The sequence below is a fragment of the Bactrocera tryoni genome, chromosome 4 (assembly GCF_016617805.1).
Source record: "Bactrocera tryoni isolate S06 chromosome 4, CSIRO_BtryS06_freeze2, whole genome shotgun sequence".
Taxonomy (NCBI): Eukaryota; Metazoa; Arthropoda; class Insecta; order Diptera; family Tephritidae; genus Bactrocera; species Bactrocera tryoni.
Genome location: NC_052502.1, coordinates 70,171,257 through 70,193,032, shown reverse-complemented (window position 1 = coordinate 70,193,032; position 21,776 = coordinate 70,171,257). Strand labels below are relative to the sequence as shown.

Sequence of the window (21,776 nt, the reverse complement as noted above, 5' to 3'; positions counted from 1 at the left end):
CGAAAACCAAAAAGCCGATCTGACTTTCAGAACCTTCAAAAGTTAAAAACAAAAGATCTCAGCTCAAAATGAGCACGTAAATATGTATAGGGTGATGGAGAGCTAATGTGCCTAGTTCGGAGGACTCTCTTATGGCTACATCTTTATATATGTTTATTCCTTATTCGCAATTTCTAAATTCGTTCAATTCAGATCTAGTTTATATAAGGAGGAGATTTTAGACTAAACTATCATTCGGATTGCTCCGTAAGCAACAAATCCTCTGGTTCAAACGATAGATATGTTTTCTATTAGACGACATCATCATCTGGTTAGGAATCGAATTGCGAAAGCATCGTTATGAGGAAAATAAGGTTTGCAACCATTCAAGAGTAATGAGCAACACTGCAGCAAACTACAAAAGGTTAGGAATAATCGAATACAAAATAAAATTTGAACTAAGAAAAGTAATAGATAGCAGCCATAAATCAGTTCACTGAATTCTAAAAAGGGCTGCTTCGAAGTGTTTGAGGATTTAAAGGTAAAATCACCGTGATGAAAAAATTAAGATTAAACACGTTTAATACAAATAAAAGGCTCAAAAGATCATATTAGCCAATTGAAACCTTTTGCAAGATTCCTTTTATTTTTTAAACTTCGAGGTTTTAAATTTTATATCGACAAATTGATTTAAACTTTAGATCTATTGGATGTAGCTTATAATCAAAACAGTTCTTCATAAAGGAGTTTTCTTCAAATGCAGCCTATTTAAATATAAAGTGGGTGGATGAAAGAGTACAAAGAAGAAGAGCGGCTTTCAATAAATTTGCTATAAACATTAAGTATCGGACGGACTACCTCCTTACGACAACAATGATGACAACTTATACATATATGAAATTCTCTTTAAACCCGCTGACTTGCCTGTCGCACATCATTAGCGCTGCCAATACAAATGCCAAGCATTCCGAACCTACACGTCCTTATGCACATATGAATGAATGCGTCCTAGGACCGCTGTGGCAATTTATAGTAAAGCACACTCGACAACGACGCCATAACAGCGCCGCTGATGTACAAACAGGCATATACATATGTATGTATATGTAAGTGAGGCGCTCATAAGTTCGTAGAATGAGTTGAACGTGAAGTTGACTACCGACTGCCGTCTACCGCCACTCGAAAATTCCTTAAGGGTGGCAATTTCGCAATTTATGGCTGGTAATCGCGCGTTGTGATGTCCTGTCAGCGAACGCGAACAAATACACACGCACACGAGGTTAGTATATGGCATACGCCAGCGTAGGGGTAGCGTGGCTACAGGAGAGCGTCAGCCATTAAAATGCTTAATTATAAATTCGCAAACGCAGACAATTTTTTTTTTTGCATTTTTTTTTTACACTTTCCACTGTGCTTTCTTGTGACTTAAAACCTAATAAATGCAACCATGTTGAGTACCGTTCGACCACTCTGTTGTAGTGGTGCGAGTAAACGCCACGTCATCGTAATTAAATAATGAAGACATTGTTTGCACAAATAATGTGCGCGGAAGCCAGTGTGGAAAAAGGGAAAATACGGTATACAGACGTCCCTCCATTTCTCAGCCTTAATAAGGGCCGTTTTGCAGAATACCTTGCTTGGGCGTTTAAGGACACCAAATCCCTCTAAGAATATCTCAAGATTTTCCGCTGAAAAGAAATTAAAACTAAGGTTTCCCAAAGTATTTAAGGGAAGTATAGATAACTTCAAGTCGCAAGCTTTTGAAGAGCGTCATTATGATGTTTGGTTTACAATTTCTTAGAGTAAAAATCTTCGAATAAGGGTTAGACTAAAATGACGAGCTCAATAAGTTTTGGGGCTCCAACGATCAGATGATGAATCTTACTAACATTTCAGCTGTTCCAGCGCAAGCCTACTGCTGTGACTCACTTTTTCATGGAGCTGAGCTAGAACTTTCGCCCTCAATTGTGACTTGCATTTACATGTTTTGGAACGTAAATCCATTTAGCTTCGTCAGATAATTTAGAAATAAAGTTAAAGAGTTATGTTACCTGCAGAATTCATTTGAGTCTTTATTCCTTCCTACTTCAGAACCCTTACTTGCAAACCCAATCCAACTTAGTTATAAATTAACACATTTTACAGGAAGTTTTGAAAAAGCATTTTGCTGCTTGGCAACTCCAAACACCAAACGAGTCCGCTTAATGAAATAATGAGTTGATTTTTTTCAGAATTTTTGCATAACAATATGAAAAATCCATTATGAATACAAAAGCCATCAAATAGCTGACAGACTGATTAACCATTTACTGCGCACACGGCAAAAATATTTCTCCCCTCACCATGTTCACTGTTTTATACACTTTTATAGGTACACCGCCTTTTTCTCCCTCTCTCTCTCACTCGCTCTTGCTTTGCCACACCTTCTCACTCACATTAAGTGGCTGCATCTCGGATATTTTTTGTGCTCAAGATGCTTCAATGGCTGTGAAATTGCCTATTAAAAATGGGCGGAATTTTATGCATATCGTTGCAAGAGAGAGTGAGGCGCACATATCTGTATGAGAGCGTACATACATACATACATATGTATACGTAAATGCTTGCGAATATATTTTTTACTTAGGTAGAGGCCTGCAGTTCAACACATTCTTACTATAGACATGACTGTTGCACATAACTGGTGTGAATGTACTCAAGCTAGTACGACCTTAATTACCGTACACACCCCTAAACGAGAGCAGAAAAAATTATGTATGCAATTTTGACGTTGTAATTTTAAAAATTTATCGAATGCATCAGTCTTATCGAAACTTAAAACTCTACTGCAAAAAATTTAAACTCATCTAGGACCTCACCTACTTATGGATGAGGTAATATGAGGACATGATATTGTTCAATTTTTAGTCTCAGCCTGAAATTTGTATTAACAAACGGAAAGAATATTAAAAAAATTATCGTTATTTTTCGGTCGGATAGAGATTTTAACACATTGTTAATTGGAAGATTCGATTACATCGATTCTTAATCTGATAATTCTCTTTAAACTCCTAAAACCAGAAGTTCTTCACTGAAATTGATATATTCGTTCTAAATGCTTCAACTGGAAGAACAATCCAAACAGCTGAATGGAAAATAACTTCATAACCCAGCTTGCGCCGACCCAGCGCTTAATTGGGAAAAAAATCTTTCACTATGGATTGGATATGAAAACTTAATGGTTTATCGGCGCAAGCATTTCAATAGTCGAGAGTTTTTAAATCATACAAATATTTTAAAGAGAAGGAGGCGGGCAAGATATGAATCTGGACCAAAGTGCAGCACATTACGATATTGAGTAGCCATTTTAAGAAAAGGATGTGGAAAATATGGATTAGTACAACCAAACCGGATGGAAGTACGGCAATGCTTTTGAGTTTTGAGGAGCTTCAGATCGACATACAATGCCTAGAAATTCTCAGCTCATTTAAAATACCTCTTTAAAAGAGAACCAAGTGAATTTGGATCGATGAAGAACACGATACCACATTGAAAAAAATAAAAAGAAAAGAAGACTCAGCATTCATTATTGGATAATATTCGACAGAATAGACCACGTCTAGTACGCAGTGAAGAAAATATAGCAGTCGTAGCTGAGAGTGTACACGAAGACTGTGGAGAGTCGATACTGACTTATGGAACGACTTGGCGCATTTTACGTCGAGATCTTTAATTGAAAGCGTACAAAATACAGATTCAGCAAGAACTGAAGCCGCTCGACCATCCCGAACGACATCGCTTCGCTCTATGGGCTCTTGAAAAGTTCCAAGAAGATCCGTTCGAGCCAAATTTTGTTCAGCGATGAGGCCCATTTCTCACTCAATGGGTATGGAAACAAGCAAAATTGCCGCATTAAAGACGCAGAGCAGCTAGGAGCCATTTCAACACAAAAAACAACGGTTTGATGTGGTTTGTGGGCCGGTGGTATCAATGGTTCATATTTCTTCACAATGATGCCGGTGAGAACGTAACTATCAATGGCGACCGTTATCGCACCTTGATAACCTACTATTTGTTGCCTAAAACTGAAGCTCGTGATATCGGCGACATTTGCTTTCAACAGGACGGCGTCACTTCCCACACATCGCAATCAATCAACGGATTTATTGAGATAACTTTTCGTAGAGAAGATAATTTCACATTTTAGGCCGGTCGATTGATCATCAAGATCGTGTATCACACTGTTAGATTTTCTCCATCTATATGTGAACAATACCGCCTCGATTCAAGCCTTGGAGCAAAACATCACGCATGCCATTCGCCAGTTACTAATTGAAATGCTCGAATGACTCATCGAAAATTGGACTCTATGAACGGACCATCTGAGATTTGAAAGAGATAATCTTCAAAAAAATAAATGCCAAATAATATTATTTCGAATGGTAATAAACATTTCCATTAAATTTGAAGTTTCTGTGTTTCTTCTTTAAAAAAGTAGGGAATCTCGAAATACATAGATCACACTTTAGTAAACCAGAAATTAGAATTCACTGTTATATTTAGTTTGCGTTTAGTACTCACCATGATTCGCAATGAAATCATTAAAATTTCAATTAATTCAACATTTTGCTATGACATTAAATATTAACAATAAAAATTTTTGAACTTTCAAAATCGCCGATTAGGCCACACACTTTTATTTAGCCAACCGCGCACACCGTTGAAGGAACGTAATATCACAACAAATGCAAATATCAAACTGAATTGGGGTGTGTAAGCGAGCACTCAGCAAAGGGCCAGTCGAAAAATTACGAATTACTGCATGCAGTCAAAATGATCTTAGTAAAAATAAAAAAAAAAAAGAATATGCTTGAATGTACAATGCATTTCTGCAATGGCCACAGGATGTCGAAAGGAGGTGTGAAAGATCAGCTATGAAAAATCCAAACAAGCAAAGCTTCAAAATCTGAGTAAACGGCTAGTGACAAAAAAAAAGAACGAAAAAAGCAAAGAAAAAAAGTGCAGAAAGGATTTGGGCTCAGACAACAGCAAAAATTTAAAATGAAATAAAGAGAAATATAAAAAAATGTTTGAAATGAATGCCAACAATAGGATGTGTCACCGAAAGGAATCCTATTCACACCTGCAAGCAAAAATATTTCCACAAAAAATCCAAAAATTTATTTGTACAGGTAGAATGTTGCTCTCCTGCACTCAAACAAGCTTTCATTGTTCTGAAAGCAAATTAGTCTCAGTTGTATTTTTTATCAAGAAGAGTGTCAAATTACCATTCTTCATTACAAAGAATATCTCTTTATTTTTTTTTTTTTTTTTTTTTAAGAAGTTTTCCAAGTTTGTATATGTGATAAATTTGTAGAGAGTTCAATTTTAATCATCCCTTGCTAATGTACAACAACGTAGGTCGGCAGATTTTGGAACCAAAGATTTCTTAACAGCGATTAGCTGTTATCCAGCGCAGCCAATTCTACAATTGGTCTGCAAACTTTCGGAAAAACTAATAATTTAAGCAATTACCATGGATTAATGCTTGTTTGGCTCTAATATTTGTAGAACGAGAACAAAATTTCTACAAAAAAATACCTCGAAGTGCTTCAGGCAACACTTTTGCTTCTGGTAGTCAATAAACTAACATTAAAGCCGAACAAGTAATTCAAGAGCTCTCGCTTTAAGAGAACTCAGAGGGCCGTAGAAAACAACAACCGGATTCGTGGATTGTTGTAGAGAATTAATAGAAAAAAAAATCTGTAATAAAATGTTTGCAGAGCACTGAAGTCCCCTCAGAACTGCGGTAGGCAATGTACCCCTTTCTCGTTTACTGATCAGATCACATTCCTACATATTGATGTTTTTCGATGCTGAAGGTAACTCAGAAATAATCGAGAAGTCTCCAACAAAGTACCCGACAAAAGCCTTTCAATAAAAAAAAAAATAGTTCAAGCATTGTTAAGAAGCCTCCAAACGCCTCGAAAGTAGAACTAAATATCTCCATAATCCCACACTTTCTCCCTCTCGCCCTCTAACAATTTTCAGATCAAAGGTAGTAGAGCTTTTATTAAACGGACTCCTTTTTCGTTAAGATTCTGAAGAATAATAGCTTTAATTGGGAAGACACAAGAGCAGCCTAAACGTTACCTCCACTAAAATCTACAGACGGACAACCGTTACATGGTTCTTTTATTAAAGAAAATCATACAAGCGGAAGCGAGAGATCGAAGCGTTACGAGATCTCGAGAGAAAGGTTCTGCGGAAGATTTATGGTCCTTTGCGCATTGCCAACGGTGAATACCGCAGTCGATGGAAGGATGAGCTGTAGGAGATATACGACGACATTGACATAGTTTAGCGCGTTAAGAGACAGCGGCTACGTTGGCTGGGTCCAGTCGCCCGAATGAATAAAAACACTAAAGCACTGAGAGTATTCAGCATAGTACTCGATGGTGAAAGCAGAGGTAGAGAAAGACCTTCACTCCGTTGGAAAGACCAGGTGGAGATGGACCTGGCTACACTTGGAATCTGCAATTGGCGCCAAACAGCGAAAAGATAGAACGACTGAAGCGCTGTTGTAAACTCGGTTATAACCACGTGAGCGCTGTCTACGCCAATTAAGAAGAAGTAGAGAGATCGAAGCTCCCTAGATCCCTCCCTAGAGCTCCCTCGCCCAGATCCTACTTGAACACTTCAATACTTATGGAAGCACCATTCAACAATTTGAGTATATATCAAGACTATGTATGCATTTAAGAACTAAATACTTGAAGAATATTCGAAGAACTTATCTTCGACAGCACATAAATATGCATATTTTATAAACGATGTCAACAAGTTTTACCCATAAAATATAAAAAGATAGTACATATGTATTTTCGACTCACCTGTATCCGATCCTCAGGTAACTCGGTTTTTAGCGATAACATTTCCCGAGCATACACATCGGGATAGTGTGCTTCTTTGAAGGCCTCTTCGAGTTTTTCCAATTGATAAGAAGTGAAAATCGTACGACTATGTCGACGTTTCTTCTTCTTTTTCTTGCTACCAAAACCATTTATACCATCTAGCGTGAAATCTTTGCTAGACAGAGGACCTAAAACAAAGAGAGATTAGAAAGGAATTATTAGTGAATAATATAAGATGATGACAAGTGAATTTTAGTTTTAAATGGACTGTATAGAATTTATTTGTGTTCGAGTACCCTGTGAAAGCTGGTATAAGAACCTTCCGAGTATTCTGATATAGCAAGCTTCAAGTTCTCGGAGATTTTTCGATACCATACATTCTGGAATTAAACTTAGTTCAATGTGGTCAAAAGAGCGCGGGAGGACGGAGTAGCCAAGAAGCTGTTAATTCCACTACTCAGAGACCTTATGTCGCAATAGAGGATTTACTAATAGCGCTCTGAATGTGGGGTTGGAGGCTTTATTTTACTTCAGCAGCTGGTTCTTGTGCGAAATACTAAGTAGAGTACTAGGTTTAAGCTTTGTACAGAACTTTTTTCATATAATATTGCTTAAGAAAACTTATGAATGAGGTTTAGAGTAAACCAGGATATTTCTGCTTTTGACAAACGCTGTTTGAATGAGGCATAAAATATATACAAAGATACAAGTGCATACAAATATTATTAAGCTGCAACTCCTCATCGAAGCCAGTTTGAAATTCCAGCTGCCAAACAAAAATTTTGTAAAAAAAAAAACAAAATCGCGTAGAGTGAATCTTAGTTTGAGTCTTTTTTTTCAATTACAGAAAAATATACAGTACGGGTTACAATGTCGAATCTCTATGTTTAGCAAAAATACATCCACTTAGGATTCCTTAAACACTAAACAAATTTGAAATCTACAAAAAATTATAAGTAGCCGCCTAAAACGTCTCTCGGAACTGTCAAAAACTCGTCATTTTCAATCGACATTTTTCCAATGAAACCAAATGCAATGCGACATTTGAAGATTTCCAGATAATAACGAAGAGTTTCGAAAACACACATGCTTCATATACATACATATGTTTAAAGTTAACGAATACTCCGTCGGCGCAGTTAGCGCAGACAATGGGGTAACCGCCGCCACGCTGTCAATGCGGTTGTCAAATCGCGTGCGTTGACAATTAATACCCACTTTACAAGCTGCATGTAATCAGAGATGTCATACAAAATGCATGCAAAAATATATACCGTTAAACGCTGCCATAGATATTTCGCAAGAGTACTTGGCCTACATGCAACGCTGAGACTTTTGCATTGACAGCTTGGAAAAAAAATTGCTTATAAACAAAAATCAGCAGTAATTCGCCACAAACGCTATTTAGTCGACTGAAGTTAGCGACTGAAGCACCATTTAATATTGCGTCAATACCCGGAAAACGCAAATCACAACATTGCTTTGACTTACGTGTACGCATCTTCTTCTGCGTGATTTTAGATTTTTGTTTTATTTGTAATTTGATCTGCGATGAGCGCCAAAAAAAAAACGAAAATATTTCTACGTAAATTATGCCAATGTGTGGGGTTAACTAAAATGAGTTTTATAGCGTTCGAGACGCCATGCTGCATGTGTTGCAACTGTTGCAAGTGCATTCTTCTGCATATCGAATTACGTTCCCATGCTTGGAGTGTACTTATCTTGCACGAACTGCAACCACTTAGTGTTTTCTTGACTTCAACTTTTTGTTGTTGCAATATGATCGACCCCTTTACGTTGACTTTTCTGTTAATTTTTATGTTATTTTTTAATCTTTTGTTTTAAACCCTTTGGTATTCGTGGAATTAGTGAAAACAATTATTTATAGGTTAGCAGAATTCGGTTTATTTAATAAATATATGCTATATTCTATATACTATAACTTGATACAGTCCTTAATGCACTTTATAGGTATTCATATGTTAAATTGCGTTCTACGTCTCATCTTCAAGATGATCTTTTCCTTAATCCAACACAACTTTGTTTAGGCCTTAGGCTCGCTAGCTCACCTCAAATCTGATGTGTTTTAGCCTTTATCTCTCAAACGCGGGACAAACATGAATGAAGAGTTAATGAATATAATGTTAATGAAGAAAAGTAGACGCATGATTCCATATCATTCTCTTTAAATCAACTTCTATACTGCATGAACTTAGATTCTTAACATTACCGCATGGAGACTACTTGGACAATGACCGTTTAAAGTCCCTATAACGAGGAAAAGGTTCACTCAGCGAAGGGACTAGTCGATTTCTTGTGATTTACTTTGGAACTGCGCAAGTACTTAGATTGGCCGGTGTCTATTCTCACAAGGTCATCGATACTTTAAGCTTCGCTAAGATTCTTTGAATATGAAAATTACAAGTGAAGCTTCTTTTTGCGGCTCGATCAATCGGTCGTACCTCTTTTAAATAAAGGTGAAATCCCTAAAAGTTGATTTTCCTAAGGCATGACGGTTTAACGTCGCTAGTTAAGGTAAGTAGCCGTATATCAACTTCTTATATTTAATATTCCGACTGCAACTTTTTCGGCAAAGCGATAACTTCGGTCTTTGATCAATTCGAAAACTATCTTAATTCCTTGTATGATATTCATATCAGTCAGTAAAATGAAGCATGTTTTCGAGCTTAGAAATAACACCGGATTCCCTTCCCACGACAGTCGGTTCTGCATAATCGGAATGGACTCGGATTTTTAGCAGTCCGAGAAATGTCAAAACAGCCACTAAAGAAGAAGAAGATAACTGTCAACACAGAGGAATTCCGCAAAATTATTTGGGGAATGTTTGCTGAACTACAACAATGGATGTTCACAAGGGAAGCGCGGTTTGATAGCCAAATGCTTGGTTATTTCATTATTTATGTCAAAGCTTGGCAATATAAATTCGACGCACCTGGTAGCGTGTAATTGACAGCCAGTGATTAGACATTGAACTCTACTAAATACCTGGATTTTTTCACACTGTCGGTATGGATCGTGGAGGTATCTTCTTTGCTTACAAACTTTTGCGGAGAAAAGATCTCATCTAGAATGCTGGGAATCCTAACAGACGCCATCCGCAGACGCTATATGGAAGAAGATGAGGGGAAACAACTCAATAATTGCTTCTTGACTGTTCCGCGTTTGGGAGGTCAAGACACTTAAACACTTGGTAGTGCATACTTTCAGACATCCCACAGAGCTGGCGGACCTAACCTAACTTATGTTGGTTTTTGTTTAACTGATTTAAACACATCGTGATATTCAAAGAGCAGAAGTAGTAGACAACATACATGCATAGTACAATGAAGCTCTCCTTCTCTTTAGAGTGTCTTATTCAGTGCTTTCAGTAGCTGTCCCCCAACCAATTGCTGACTTTGTAGTGATCAAAGAGCGGTTTATCTTTTCATTACGAACCAGCGTTGACCGAATAACCACAACGGTTTTGTTTGCATTCAGATAAAGTAGAATTCTCTCTTTTCGCAACTTATTTCTTGATTTTTTGTCATTCAAACAGCATACTAACTATATATCCACCTTGATAACACACATTTTTCGAACTCTTTGAAATATTTCACACACATTTTCACAAAAACGAAGCGCACAAAGCCTTATTATTTCAATATTTATGTCCTCTAATTAAAATGCATAAACAAACGCAGAGTTGCAGGGCACAAACACATACAAAATGCAATACCAGCACGCACGGTTGCATGTGAAAAAGTGTAAAAAGCGAATAAGGCAGATGAAAAATATATTTATTTATGTGTTTGTAAGAGCAATGTGTCGTTGTGTGTGTGAAATAATATGAATATTCCTCTAATTAACAATTTTAAATAAAACAAGTTAATTTACATTAACAACACACACACATATGTACATACATACGCTTGAGAGCGACATATGCCACATTTTAATATTACTTTTTATTGTTGGGCCAGGAAGCGGATGCGAGCAGGATACTATGTATGTGAGTCTGTATGCGTAAACATATATGCAACTGTGCTTTTATGTACATATGTATGGCTGTGTGTGCCGCTGTGAAAAATTATAACACTGAGGTCACACAGCTCACAAAGTAGCGGAAAGCCACAAACCGGCTAACGAGCTGCACTACAGCAACACCGACATAAATATGCATAAATGCATGTGCGTGAGTTTGCAGGCGCACATGCGCACACACACGCCTACAACTGCACATATTAGCAATTAAAATTTTCCTAGTTAATTACTTTAAGCAGCTCAGGCAAGCGTAAATGTATGAGTACATAAATGGATGTGTTGGAAATTTGCGCAGACCGAGCGGCACTAAAATGCGCAAACGAGCACACACAGCACAAGCAACCTTATATTTGCGTATGTGTGCATTGACAGCCACTTGGCGCGTCAGCCAGCTAAAAGGCAAGTAAATATAACACATTGCTATTGCTGCTGGTGTTGTTGGCTAGCTAAAATATGCGCTTAGCTGTGTGGGTGCAAGCAAATTAATACATATATCTACATATATACATATATATATTTATTTTTTATTATTTCTACACAGGTATATGTGTTTATTGACAACGTCAAAGCTGTCAAAATGGCAATGCAGCTGAACGCTGCCACTCAGTGGCAAGAAAGTAGATGCATAGATACACACAAACACCTCAACGCACACATAGAAGCATACATTTGGATATATGTAAACATATATTGTCCGATTTGAACAATTTCTTCAGAAATTGTAACATTGCCCCAGGCAATAATCTTTACCAAATTTCGTGAAGATATCTTATTAAATAAAAGAGTTTTCCATACAGGGCTCGTTTTTGAACGATCAGTTTGTATGGCTGCTATACGCAATAGTGGACCCACCTGGAAAATTTCTTCAGATATTGTAGCATTACCTACGAAAATAATCAGAGCTAAATTTCGTGAAGATAACTCGCCAAATAAAAAAGTTTCCCATACAAGAACTGAATTTAGATCGTTCAGTTTGTATGGCGGCTATATGTCATAGTAGTCCGATATTGGTGTTCCCGTCAAATCAAAACTTCTTGTGGAGAAAGAGACTCGTGCAAAAATTCATCTTCATAACTTAAATATGGTACATACATATATAATTTATACTATTTCGACATTTTTTTCTGTTTGGCAAACTTAATATACCCTCTTCAGGGTATAAAAATAATGAAATATGTATGTATATAAAAAGCGCCCAACACCCGCAAGTCTTCACGCTTTTTTATTATATACCCGCACACCCGCTTTCATGCTGACACATTTCTTTGGCGCTTTTAACTCATTTTTTATGCGCTTTTTTTCTTGCACTTTTCGCCACTCAACTAATATACACACCACACCGTTGTACCGTTGTTGGCGTTCGTTTTTTGTTGGCAATTTAATTAGGAAATCTAATTTGCTCAAAAGTGCATGAAAAATGTACCGAGTATGTACGCCATTTTGACACATGCCATGCTGCGTGCTCGCAAAGCTGTGCAAAAAGCTTGCAAGCATTATATGGCTTTCGTTGCAATTCGGTAGCTAGCGCAAAATTGCCTCGTAAAAATATTTTTAGCGCATTTAGTATTTTGAAATTGATGTTAGGGTTGTGCTAAGATATATACTTGTATGTATGTATATGGCGAAATCGGTGGGTTTCGACACACGTACGAAACATAAGAACGGTAAAAGTTTTTATTACGAAACTGTTAGAAATACTGTCGACGATGTAAGAACGTTTTGTGCTTGGCCAATCGTTGTTCGAAACAAGTTTCGAAGCCACTACCGAGTCACAATACAACGCCACACCCAGTGATGGTCGCATCTAATACGTCCATTCGGTGACGATCGGGTCTCCATAAGAGATTAAAAGTTTGCAAACACATATTTAGTGAGACATTTTAACGTCATTAAATCCTTTCTCATAGCTAAACTCATTGTAGAGGCTAAAGCTACGAGGGAGTTGGAGATGTTTCGCGAAAAAAATCAAACGCAGTGAAGGGCGAAATATAACAGAAATGTTATAGGACGTCTGAGAACGTTTATGGTCTATTCTACGGAACTGCGAACCAACGAAACAACAAGCGACAATCGGATCTCTATATATGAGACACAGTTGAAAGAGAAACGATAAAATACAAAGTTAGACTTTTAACACCTCTTATCCCTCTCTTTTAATGGATATATTTACAAATATTAAATGCGACGAAAGAGTTGGAGATGTCTTGTACCGTAAGCACCGAATATATGTCATAATTCTAGTCATAGGAAGCCTGAGAAAAGTCTACTTATCAGCTAAGCAATCGCTAGAAAAAACCAAATCAGCCAGGCCGCGATTCAACGACTCATTAGTGATAACAACGTTTGGATCGTCCACTAAACGACGATCGAATCTTTGTAAAAATTGTGAAGACATTGTTTTAAGCTCTTCCTAGTCATTTCTCCTAGCGTATAACGTTACGACGGAATAGTTGGAACTGTCTTGTAAAATCCCCAAACGCAAAGTATTCGATATAAGAAGTCTCAGAAATGTCTACTAATCGACCAAATCGCAAATTCGTTCCTCAAAATTTGTTCAGACCAAAACTAAGTTCAACTAAGCAAACATCGATGAAGCCAGACATAAGATGCTATAATGTCGGACACTGAATGTATGTACTTTGGAACAGGTAACCAACACTTCGACCATTTATTACTCAATAGGTGATTGAAGTATCTCAAGGAGCTCGAATCAGCTTGAACTCAAGGCATGATGTAAGTTCTTCCGTATTCTTTTACAAATATGTGAATCCTTTGCTATAATCTCTAAATTTCAGAACTAAATAAACACATGAGATTGGATTCTATCACAAAAAGCTTGAGAATGTTTTGGTAAGAAGACCTAATACCTTCTAAATTTTCCATCTACAGAATTGCTTAATGATCTTCCGGCAGTTTACGCTTACGTTTTAACAGATTTACCAAAGTTTAGTAGAGGCGTTTTTTATATTCTATTCCCTACCTTTTGTCCATGGCTACCCCAAAAATTATGCCGATAAAACTTTGAACGGAACACTTGCATGCGTTTCTGGATCTTTTATGGAAGAAAATTAATTCAGTCAGGGAGGGAGTTAATACTGTTTTAACAACATCGCTGTAGAAACTTTTAGATAAAGAACCCAAGTAACTGGCACTGGGTTCAAAAGTTACACGTATGGTATTCTTAAATTTGTACATAAAGACATTACGCACATGTGGGAGTCCAATACGAGGCTTATTTTTCTGTAGCATGCAAAGACTGCGCTACTGGCATACAAAGAAGACAACAGGTCCATACATACCCGACGAAAAAACACACGGCAAATAAACTAAAAACAAATACGTAATGAAAATTTTCATTTAGTTACAATTTGTAACGGCAATAAATATTTTCGGCACATATGCATGTGTGAGAGCAACGATAAGCATATATATATACATATATCCACATATGTATGTATACATCCACATTATACAAATACCGAAAGCATAGAGTGCCTGCTATGCAATTAACACGCGCATATATCAGTCGCTTAACAAAAACAAAAACAATAAAAAGGTGAAAAAAAACGAAACAGCAAGTTGGTGCGAGCCCCCTATTTGTGTTGTACATATGTATGTTTATGTGTATGTGCACTTGTTTGTAGAAGTGACTCTTAAAAGGCAGGGGTAAGGCACAGGCAATTTAACCCTTTCGTTCCACCAGTAAACCTAACCACCCCGCTTCACACACACGTTTACGGTTACACATATGTGCATATGTATTGCCCGCATATGTGGTATATTAAAGGCAATTGAAGCGGTAGCGATGCTTAAAGTTGCGGAAAGTCGATAAACAGCTTTGAAGTGGAAACGATAAAGTGATGCGAACACAGACACAGGACTCGTTTGTGACCAACGCTGTAAGAATAGAACTTCAAATACCTTGACGATTATAACTGCGATGCAAGATTCTTAGATACAACAAAACACTCTCACATTAAGCGCCGGTCCACTTATATATTTGTAGGGAGCCAGACACCAATTAAGTTGATTCTTTTATCCAAGTCCGTTCTGATCTTTCAAAGGTTGCTTAAAACGATGGATGATGGAGCAACACCTATAGCCTTGTATAACGACCAGCATATAGACCCGTTCCCACAACAGTCGGGTCTACGTAACCGGCATGCACCCGGTTGTTTATGCGACCAAGGACTGTCAACTCGGTAGAACTCTGCTGCTACAACAACAACAACAACCAGACCAGACACCAATTAGGACAATCTTTCTATCCAAGTTTGTTCTGAACCTTCAGAGGTTGTCTAAAGCAATGGATGCTGCAACAAGACCTGTGACTTTGGAACAGTATATACGTATAACAATAACTTAGAATACAGGCAAACCAAAAGACTTCAAGACTTCAGGAATGTTTTCTGCCGACACAACAACAACAGCTTCTACTTTGGAGCAAGAGAATGTTGGCAGATCAAGGAGACCGCAGGAAATGTCATAGCAAGACAAAAAAAACAATGGAGTATCTATTTTGCACTTGATCTGCATAGGGAAGGCAACGCTTCAAGCATTTGGTGGCACCACAGAATAAGCAGTGAAATGTGTTTTAGTAAGATCAATCATCACATTCGTCTTACAATTCGTGGCAGGTGCTAACGGTACTCCAACTGGTATCGCTAATTAACAAAAATTAGTGTAAGCGTGGCTTATTAGTCTATCAGACTAACCTAATTTAACCTTAGGCAAAAGGGATCTTATTATTTTAGTAAGGTTCAACAAAAATTATTTTCCTCTGAGATCGCATCTTAAGGAACTAGATAAGATAGAATCGTCAGAATGCTGGGAACGCATTGGGGATGATGAAAAAGATGGAACAATTATTAATAACAAAATCAAATGACAATGGCTGCTGGTAATACTGAAGAAAATTCAAGGATTCCAAGCAGGACTTTTATTTAGGTATAGCTTAACCAGGTGGTAGCTCCACTGCCCATAGGTTTTTGCAGAGTCCTGTAGCAAGGGGTTGAGGTTTCTGACTAAAAGTGCGAGACGAAGATTCCAAGGGAAATCTAAACAATCGGTGGAGTAGTAGAGACAAACCTTACAAGGACTTATTAGTTATTAAGATTAGTAAGAGCCGATGCGTATTTTAAATTCATCAGATTCAGAAAGAATTCTAAATAATGAGGACAAGATTTTAATTATAAATGCAAAGAACGATCCAAATTGACGGATTGAGACCACTATCCGATACGAAGTTGCATTAATCCCTGGATTAAAAACAGATTTCACGAGTTTTAGTTGTTATCGTGTCGTTGAAATGGATAGATCAATCAAATACTTACAGTCAGTTGTATCAAAAAAACCGCAGTGAATCTGTGGGTTGAAGGTATTAAATTGTTTAATAAGCATTATATCGGTGATTAGTCCGAATGAATGAAAACACTCCAACTCTGAGAGTATTCGACACAGTACCCCCCGAGGGAAGCAGAAAGAGGAGTACCTCCATTGCGTTGGAATGACCAGGTGGAGAAGGATCTAGCTGCACTTGCAATCTCCAAATGGCGCCAAGCAGCGAAAAGAATGTTTGACTGGCGCTCTGTTGTAAACTCGGCTATAACTACGTAAGCGGTGTTTACACCAATAAAGAAGAATAAGAAGCATTCTATCGATAACTTACGCTCTTCTCTACACACAAAGCTCACTGTCACGAATTCAACCCTTCTCTTTTGGACACAAATTCTACACGGCATTGTCAACATTGATTGCCTAACAAAGGCGTAAAGCAGCAATAATATTAAAATGTATGTAATTATTTGTATAACACGCCACATATGTGTATCTTGAGCTATTATAATGGGCGTGCCAAAGGTCGCAGAGGACATACTACATATATGCGAGTACCAATGAATAATATTAAAAAAAAACAACCGTTATGTGTGAAATTCAATTATTTTCCTGCTAAAACATTTCACAAACTTAATAATGTCATCAGTTACGCTAAGCAAATAAATAAGGATGTGCAAGAGAATGCATAAAATGTCTGCAAACAGGTGCACTCAGCCGACTTGGCAACATGGCGCTACTTCTAGAAGTGCTATTTCTTGTGCGCAATCGAAAAGTGCTTGTCAACAAAGACTGAAGAACACATTCAGCCAGCAAAGTGCAGTTTTTCTTCACCCGCTTCAAGTCCTTTTGTGTAGTGTGAAAAAAGCCAATTAAATTTGCAAGCGCCTTTCAGTGCTGCTTTGTGAGGCTTGCCTTTCACTTCATTTGTTGCGTTTTTCTTTTTGTATGACAACACTTTTCACTTTTTTCTTGGCGAATTTAATTACCCCACTTGTCAGTCAGCGCGTAGTGCTGGCTTTAATGCACTTTACGTTAAATAAAGGATGTAAGGAGTGCACAAAGTGGATGCAGCAAGGATATCTTCACTTTTACTTTAGCTTTTCCGCTTTGCTGGAGAAAATTCCACAATAGGATAGGGAGAGTAGAAACAAGAGAGCAGGCACCAGCTGGCCTACAGTTAGGTTGGTATAATATAACGGTAAAGAGTAAGACTCAACATTTTGCTTTTAGTCATCACCAGGTATTTACCACTGTAGCCTCATCTCAAGAAATTAATTAAGATAGAATACTCAAAACTCTGAGAATGCACCGCTAATGATGAAGACGTTGGAATATTGCACATCTGATATTATAACCGGTTAAGATTATCCTGCAGACTGCACAAGAACTTCTTGATGTAAGATGGAACCTTTTTACATGTCAGGTTATGATTTTGAGGAGATCTTGGGAAGTTTACTTCGACTCATTGTGAAAATTGCCGATATACTGGTAATATGAGGAAGGATTATGTTCTCTTTGAATGTTCAAGCTTGTATGGACCTTAATGCTACAAAGAGATTGATTTCACAAAATTCACATCACTAATTGGACTTTCATGAAGAAATATTTCAATATTTAGGAACTCGCCAGCTCTTTGTATGGAGATCACCATCAAAAATCACAGAAGACGAAAAATTCGCATATCTTTCGTAAAGGAAAAACTTTTGAGTCCCCTTTCCTAAACTCGAAGGACTACGGATTACAATGCGAAGATATGCATTCAAATACATTCCATAAGTAAGTGTACCGATTTTGTATAGAGGTAAGATCACATCGACATTCTACAGGAATTTTACTAGATAAGTAATAAATCGTTTTTGGAACTGCAGAAAAGAGTTTGGATTAAGTTACGATCATATCCAAACTACGACAAATCCAGATACAAAATCTGAGAATATACAATCAATGAGCTAAAGACTCACTGCATCATGTTCACTCAAGAAAACAATCAACCAAATCCTACAAATAATACCTACTGGGTCGAAAAACATTGTTTCAACCCATTAATTAGGTGGAACCGACCTGAAAACCAATGCGCTAGAAGCAATAACGCTCAATTGCGTCCAACTACAAGTGGAACCCAGTAAACACAATTTTTTCGTATTACGTCGAGCTAAAATTGCAATCAACAAGCAGATTGAGTGCATTGACTATCCAACAAACATAAAATTTGCAACTCAAAGTCGAGCGAATTTCGGAAGAAAAATATATATTGATGCATTTGACTACCCAACAAACAAAAAATTTCCAACTCAAAGTCAAGCCAACTTCGATCAAAAAGTTTCCTTTCCTTTCCGTCAATAGAAGAGATATAAAATTTCATATTCTGGTCGGTTCCGATTATGATCCAGACTGAACACGCACTTCCTAATGAACTTCTTAACTTTTTTTGGACGAGAGGATATAATTTTGAATGGATCCTTTGCAACTTATGTCGACTCGTTGTGGGAAAATGCTAGATGCTCATGCATTACTGATTTTAAGAGGCGAGGAATAGATGGATTGATAAACGGGTAGTTATCTATATATAAAATTACGAACCGGTGAGACCGTTAGAAAGAATGCGCCATATTATCTGATAGCAGGTGATTGGAGTCAGGGTTTATACAAGAAATTTAGCTTTGATACACCTTTTGTAGAGCGTTGCAGTTTAGGAGGCTTCGATCTCTAAAAACAGTGCGTGGTAAAATAGATCAATGGTTGTGAGTTATCGAAGCCGTAGATCTACTGCTCCGGAGCGCAGCCTACATCAGAGTGGCAACTATTCAATCCGATAGTAGAACAGTGATTTTTGCCTTGAGCTCTGACTCTGCGCTCTAGAATAGTGGAGGAATGTGTACACTTCTAGCCTCTAGTATCGAGCTCCAGCTCTGAAAGTATTCGACGCAGTTATCGCCATCGAAAGCAGAGGAAGACGAAGATCTCAACTCCTTTGGAAAGACCAGGTGAAAAAGGGCCTTGCTCCGCTTCGAATCTCCAATTGGCACCAAACTACGAAAAGAAGAAACGACTGGCGCGCTGTTGTAAACTCGGTTATAACCGGGTAAGCGGTGTCTACGCCAATAAAGAAGAAGTATTGAGTTACTAAATGAGTACCAATCTAGTTTGGGTACCTGGCCACAGCGGTATTGCAGTTACTTGTAAGGCTGATGAGCTTGCTAAGATACTTCAATCTCAATAACTGAGCAATGGGAACGGGTAGGAGCTCTCGTAGTTCATTACTGGATTGTTGGGTCTCAGACCAGCTCAACAAGTGTTGGTCAAATACTAGCAGCAGTGCAGTCGCAAGGTTCTGCTAGAGTAAATTGTAAAAGATCTAGTGAACTCCTTCCTCTTAGCAAAATCCAAATTTCAATTGTTTTAGGAGTTATAATTACACATTGTCCGATCGAAATTTATGCAGTAGGTTTAAAAGTAAAGCTGTAAGGATATGGTGTATCGTATCTGGCAGATAAGTGCGAACATATAGGTATTTTCAAAAGTGCTTGTCAAATAACCTAAAAACATGGAAACAGGACATTTTAGGTGTACGGTTTTTCTTTCAACGGATTTCACATATAATTTTTTAAGATTACGATGACATTACGTGGGTTACAATCCAGTAGAACCTATAGGAATTATCGAATAAAAACGTCTTATCAAACCAATAACAATACTTTCTGAAACCCTGATTTTGCGTTCGCTGGGTTACGAAATTGCATGAAACTCTCTGTTAAAGCGTGAAATTAAGCCATGGTGAATTTAAAAAATACTGCAATTTTACAGCGATCGGAGCTCATTCCGCGTACGATCGCCGGCGGAATAACAACAATAACTCGGAAGCAACCACGTACAAGTGCTAATTTTGAAGGTCCCTGAGCCTTAAAAAGCCGAAATCGGGCAAAAATGTAGCATACAAAGATGTGTGCAGTGCATGTGAACAGTGTTCAAAAAAAGGATTTTCGAAAAACGGTTATTTTAACGCGAAAACCGCTGTGAAACTGTGTGCAAACTAATTTGACCTTTATACGCGCTCAAAGACGCAGTTACGTGCTAACGACTTATGAAATGTGTAAAGGCGTTAAGGATACATGCAAGGACAATGTTTTCTATGTGAATTTAGTGAATTTCGACGGTTTTTCCGGCAAAACAAAGAAAATTACGCAATTTTGAGGTTATATTCGCATACGTGGCTGTTGGCAAAAACGACGTTCGTGTGCTTGTGCACGTGTAATAACATATATATCAGCCTATACCGTGGCTAATTAATAAAATGAAATAAATATGGAAAAAATGGTAATATATATATATTGAGAGCAAAGTACAATGCACCGCGTGGTGTGGTGAATTTAATTGTGACGTGCCTTGCGACGTAGGAAATTACGAATCCCCACGGAATTTAAAAAATGTGTGGGTGTGTTTTATTTATAAATGTGTAACGAATTATTTAGCGTGTATTTTGAAATATAACGGGCAATAACCTATGATGGCGAAGTGTAACGATTGATGTGTGTTTAATTGCAAATTATCGATTTTAAATGTAATGGGCAATAATCTATGGTGATGAAGTGTAACGATTTAATTGAAAATGATCGGTTATGGCGTGTTTACACGCAAGTAATATTAAATAAATATTAAATAAAATGTATGAAACTTGCACAAAACGATATTAAATGAATATTATTTAAAATTATGAAAGTGAAGTAGCTGAAAACAATCAAGAGTAGTAAAAACGGCTAAAGGAAAGAGTAACGCTCAAAGTTAAGATATACAGACAAGCGATAAAAGTGTGATAAATAATGCATGATAAAGAATTATAACTAATACCGGTTTATTTGAATATTTAACTATATCAATATATATGTATATTAGTGCAGATAAATAACATAATTTAGAATGAAATAAAAAAAAAACAAAAAATAAAAAAAAACAAAAAAAATAAAAAAAAACAAAAAAAAAATAAAAAATAAAAAAATTAACATAATAGCACATGCAAACATATCACATATCCTAAACACAAATAAGTTGCAATAAACCAGTCAAATAAGGTGAATATACATAATAAGATGAAATAAATAAAAAGGATAAATTACTTAAATGAAGTGAAATGTGTAAATGAAAAGGTAAGCAAGCAAATTGAAAATAGAAGGTGGAAATAAAAAATAAAAAAAATAGTTAAATATGTTAAGCGAGTTATGAAGATAAGTGATATAAATAAGTAAGTGAAATTAAATTTTGTTAAAATAAAAATTAAATTAAGTAAAAACAAGAAAAAGTGCCTTTGAATAATAAAAGACTTTCTAACACAAGAACTTGATATTTATCGGTCGGTTTGTATGACAGCTATATGCATTCAAACAAAAAAGGGTCCGGAAATTGTAAACACAAGGTCTGTCGCAAAAGAAACAGGACTGTTAAAAAAAACAACAAAAAATTAATATTTTTCAAAAGTTATATTTTTTTATTCAAAGTAGTTTCCTTGTGCTTTGATACAGCGTTTAGCCCGGT

The 21,776-nt window shown here is 37.0% G+C and overlaps 1 protein-coding gene across 2 annotated transcripts in view; it reads right to left on the bottom strand.

Moving 5' to 3' along the window:
• Window positions 1-21,776, bottom strand: part of LOC120774775 (motor neuron and pancreas homeobox protein 1) — a 103,564-nt gene that overhangs the window by 58,190 nt on the left and 23,598 nt on the right. For both annotated transcript variants that reach the window (XM_040104546.1, XM_040104547.1), the window contains exon 3: window positions 6,852-7,060. In XM_040104546.1, the coding sequence (XP_039960480.1) occupies window positions 6,852-7,060 (209 nt within the window). The remainder of the gene's footprint in view (window positions 1-6,851; window positions 7,061-21,776) is intronic.